This window comes from Aulostomus chinensis, chromosome 21, assembly GCF_037954235.1.
Source record: "Aulostomus chinensis isolate RoL2024-O1b breed Wild chromosome 21, RoL_Achi_v1.0, whole genome shotgun sequence".
Taxonomy (NCBI): Eukaryota; Metazoa; Chordata; class Actinopteri; order Syngnathiformes; family Aulostomidae; genus Aulostomus; species Aulostomus chinensis.
In genome coordinates this window covers 11,520,889-11,525,847 of record NC_141340.1, presented here as the reverse complement: position 1 = coordinate 11,525,847, position 4,959 = coordinate 11,520,889, and the positions used below count along the sequence as shown (strand labels likewise).

The 4,959-nt window shown below is 41.1% G+C and overlaps 1 protein-coding gene across 1 annotated transcript; it reads right to left on the bottom strand.

Annotated features, from left to right (window-relative positions):
- Positions 1 to 209: 209 nt before the first annotated feature.
- crhb (corticotropin releasing hormone b) lies at positions 210 to 1,872 on the bottom strand. The gene is made up of 2 exons (XM_086192049.1): positions 1,589 to 1,872; positions 210 to 1,172 (listed from the first exon to the last, which is right to left on the bottom strand). The coding sequence occupies exon 2, from the start codon at positions 1,150 to 1,152 to the stop codon at positions 640 to 642; it is 513 nt and encodes a 170-aa protein (XP_086048175.1). The 5' UTR covers positions 1,153 to 1,172; positions 1,589 to 1,872; the 3' UTR covers positions 210 to 639.
- Positions 1,873 to 4,959: the final 3,087 nt, after the last annotated feature.

Sequence of the window (4,959 nt, the reverse complement as noted above, 5' to 3'; positions counted from 1 at the left end):
GGCAGTGTTGGAGAGGAGGTGTTAACCCACGACTTGGCTCTTGAGCAATGGTTGTTGCACCATAAAAGAATTTTGTCAATCAATATCCGTGTAGGCAAGACTCTAGAGATGCAGTGGCCTTTTTTTTTTTTTTTTTTTTAGCTATATCTTTAGTTCCTCATAGCGCAAATCAAGAATGTGTAATTAAAGTAACGGAAACAGCTAGTTAAGGGGATTTATTATGAACCCACAGAGAAATATAAGCTTTTACATTTTTATTAGAAAATATATATACATATAAGATGTTCTCTTGCACAACAGAAAATGGCTGGTTGCACTTAAGTTTATTAACAAACATAAATATCATAAATACAGTGATTCATAATCTAAAATCAAAATGTCTAGATGCAGTATTTCCTGGCTCAACCAAAAAATAAATGAAAATTGAACAATTCTACAGATTTGACACCAACATCAAAATGGCAGTTGGATGATTTAAGTCAAGCCACTCCATAGTTTGAGGTTAAAGCTATAAATAATAGAGTGATAAAGCAGCACTATATTGTACAGAGCATGTTTTGTGCTGATGGTATAAAATAAATAAATAAACAAAAGATAAGAAAGGGAAGGGTGGTCTTTGGCGGACAGCAGAGAAGGTCTTCACTTCCCGAAGAGCTCCATCATTCTTCTGTTATTTTGCGCCTGCTGGGCAAGCTGTTCCGCCCTGGACATCTCCATCATCTCGCGGAGCAGGTGGAAGGTCAGATCCAGGGAAATTGGCGGGTCCTCGGACCTCCTTCCCCTCTCCATCGAGTCGTCCCCGCGCTCTCCGAAGCCGCTTATGAGCGCCCTGATGTTCCCAACTTTCCCTTGTAAAAGACGCCGCGTCAGCTGGAGTTGAAGCGCTCTGTTGTAGATGGCAGGTGATCCACCGGGATACACTGCCGAAGGTGGGAAAGAGTTCGAGTCCCCGTTCCCCAGTCGGATGAAATACTCCTCTCCGAGTCGCTCCAGGATGGGACCAGACAGCTGCTGTTGCTGCTGCTGGGAGTTTTGGTTCTGGGTAGCGGGGATGCGCAGAGCACCGCCGGGGCTCTCAATAGCCCGACATTCGTAGCGCGGTAAGAAGGCAACAAGCAGAATCACGGTGGTACCAAGTAAATTGAGCTTCATGTCAGGATATCAGCAAGAATCTGTAAAGAAAAACAAACCTCCGAATTATTTTCTTGACACATGCTTGTTTTTCACCTTAACTATAGTGAGAAATCTTCCGCGTAAAGAGGAATTTACGCACAAAAAACGCACATTGTTTTATTCCAGGGCTTGGTAACTGTGAATGTTTTAGTTAATTCATTAAAATAAAGCTCTTTGTGATGGACCACTGTGCCTGTTAAATCATTCAACTTCTTTTCCGAACTAAAAAAACAATCAAATCGAGTCAGAAAATACAATAAGTTTAAAAAGCGATCTTTTTTTTTGGTTCTTTGGTGTCCAAGATATACTAGGTGTCAGGACTAAGTCGTGTCGAGAAAATAAAACATATCTTTCCAAGAAAGCATGAAAATAAAGGCGCAAATAGGATTTTTTTTTTTTTAAAGCGCCTTCCTACCTTCAGTCTTTAGCGGAGGTCCAGTACAGCCGTGTAGGTCGCCAGCTGCTCGTTGCTTCACTTCTTTAAAGACACAAGTATATAATTACTTAAGGAGAAGATGCTGAGTGGACTTATATAGCCAAGCTCAGTGCAAGTGTAGCGCTCGGAAGCAGATTGAGTCTGCGCGTTCCTGGATGGGTGTACCGTGAATGGATGGGAGCCTCTGACAAAGTGCTTTAGTTGAGATGAGATGAGTCATATGTGAGTATGCGCCCCCACCTCTGCGCTTTCAGAATAGGCCTATAGGTGCCACACCTGCTGGCATTTTCACTTGAAGGGGTTAGTTCCAAATCATTCTTCAGTTCTAAAAGTAGCCAGAAGTTGAAAAGGTGGAGATAAGTTGCCTCCCTTCCCTCTCTCTCTCTCTCTCTCTCTGTCTTTCTTTCTCTCTTTCTCTCTTGCTCTTCCACTGCTTCTCAAGTTGAAATGTGCTTGACAAAATCCTTTTTGGCTTCAGAATATTTGCAATAACAGATTGTCGCAACTGCAGGTTCGTTTTGGTGCATTGTGCAAAACTGAATGCACATTAATATTTATGTAGCAGTTGACCTGTGTTTGAATCTGCATCCAGCTCAGGCTGGGAGAGGGGTAATGTCTCCCAGTGATTCATTGCTGCTGCTGCTGCTGCTGCACATAAGTACGTCACTACGCCAGCAGGTGCCACAGCCACCTCGGTCCAAAAGGGGCTGGCGGCCAAGTCACACTTTCAAGATAGAGAGCTCCTTCCGATATCAGACGAGCCGGTCCAATCTTGATGGTAAAACTTGTTTCTTTACTTTTAAGTCTTACGTAATTGATTAAAAGCAGATAGTATTTTGCATAGATTCACTTTTCCACTCCACATTTTTATTAAATAACCTTTCTTAATGTAGTAAAAAACCTATTCCCATTAAGAGTAAACCAGTTCCACCCAAACAACTCGGGCTGGGAAAAGTACTTTTCCAGACGTACATACAGAGGTCAAAGTGACTCAAGCGCACGCTCTGCACTCAAGTAAAACATCAACCAATTTGAGGAAGAGCAGCGCAGAAATGTTGATTTAGTAAATGCATTATGCTGTCAGCGTGAAATTGTTTCTCCTATTTTTTCGCTGCTTTTGTGGCTCCTCGTGCTCGGCGCCGCTGCAGGGGAGGTGTCAGGTCCCATCATGAGAAACACATGTTGGCTGACACAAATAGAAAACACCTCCAGATGAAAGAGTGACATGCTGGTGGTCAGCTCTTGTCACCTCATTTTCAAATCACTTTCCCCGAACGCTGAGAGAGAGAGAGACGGAGAGAAATCCTCTCCTGTGACGACACACCGGAAAAGATTCAGGCTTAGGTTATCATCCCTTTGTTCTCTCAATCAGAAAGAATCTGTCTGATGATTGAATTGATTGAAATTTAATGATTCCTCAAGGGACATGTTGCCACTTCTAATGACCTTTGACTCCTTCTGCAGGAAATGGACTTGGACAAAGTAAAAAAGAATCTTGACGGCAAACGGATTCTGAGGGAGGATTGCTCAGAACCATTCAGACAAATTCTCCATGGCAACACCTTCTTTTTAATTGATCATTTGCCTTTCTAATCTGAGGAGAGTGCGTCTCATCAATCTGTCCCTACCCAAATAATTAGACAGCTTTCCCCCTGTGTATTGAGCTGTTTTCCAAATACTTCCGGTGTTCTACTCGACTTTGACAAACTCATTTTAATAAACAAGGTCACTCTGGCTGTTTAAAAGGAGTATTAGCCGTTATTCAGGGGCTGATTGCAGCGACTGCAGAGCCCAGGGCTTCCCGCTTTGATCACCACCTGACCTCACTTCTGTAGCTCAGGTGTCCTTTTACTTTATAGTGCGGTGATATAAGCTGTTATAAAGCACCTCTGTAATACAAGTCAGAGCTTAACCTTTCAGCTCAAGAATACATGGGAAAAGTTTACAGAGCTGGCATTTCTAATTTTACTATTACAAACCACTAAAGCATCCGTGCGACCTACCACCCTCTATTATATAAAGTACAGTAATGTCGGCCTCGGCAGACTAAACTGCTAAACAGACTTATTAATTATTCAGAATGAAAGCTGCCGGCCACTGTCCCCCTTTGATATTGACGTCAGCTCGCTCTTGAAAAGGGAGCTACTTTGAATTATGGATTGAATTTCATAAGCAAGAATTTCAATACGATATCATAAAATGAAACACGTTTTTTCCTGAGGTTCTACCAATGGTTACGTGTTTTTTTTTTAAAGAATATTTCATATTCAGCTCGCTAGGTATTAAATCAGCTCAATCTAATGCTTGTTCACATCTCCAACAAACACAGAGATCAAGGAAGATATCCTCAGTCATAAATCCAAAAGCTCAATCTGGTAGGGTTTTTTTTTTTCCTTACTGTCGACAGATTCACTGAAAACAACAACTTCCTCGTTACAGTTTGACGTCTCCGCCTGTCTGTGTCACTCAAGCCTGTTCCAGTAGAAGATCTTTTAAAATAGGTCAGAACTGGAGTTTAATTTCTATAAAATGAAAGTACAGATGGGTTCTCTTGTTTTATTTTTTCAAACAAATCTTACCCGAACAAGATTTCCAGGACAATACGTGTTGTGGTTGGTATTGTTATGAGCGGAGCTGTAAGAGGTCATGCAAAATAATTATACAATGATGATAATTATTAACGACAGATATTGCTATATGAAAATATAAAAATGATGGTGTGATTTTGGCTCCATGTCAAAGAATATTACTTGTGGGATGAGGCGTCTCCACTATTCTTCAATTATGTTGTTACACCTAATCAAACAGAAATTGCAGCTCCTGCAAAATTAAAATTGCACTTGACCTTATTGTGATAATATTTCAATTAACTGTGCATCCCCATATGTTTGAAATAAACCAGGGGGCCCAAGTTAACGGCTTGAAAGGATTAATGAAGATGAAACCTGAAGTACCCTGCGGCTCATTCATGTGTTCATTATATAAATCTTCTTTGAAGCAGATAAGTCTAATTGAATTGTGGAATAAAACAGGTTAAAACAAACATAACAGAGGGAATTCATACTAGTATCATACACATGCATTCACAGTGTCCGGCGAAAGGTTAAAGCAGATGTTCAGAAACATCTCCAGATTGGCTCTTGCCCATAAAAAAAAACAAACGCCCTGATTAGGAACAAAAGACGACATCCATCTTCGAGAAGAGAGGCCAAAATTTGTAATTGATTTGGGCAACAATGATTACAGTGGTGCAGAGAGTGACTACGCTAGCACGCTTGCTAGTAGTGAGAGCAGTTCAGTGGTCTTCAGTCATGAAATGTTCTTATGCAACATTTATCAGGACTTATGAA

What these genes read in the sequence shown, in the direction of transcription:
- crhb (XM_086192049.1), bottom strand. Translation starts at nt 1,152, where the DNA reads ATGAAGCTCAATTTACTTGGTACCACCGTGATTCTGCTTGTTGCCTTC.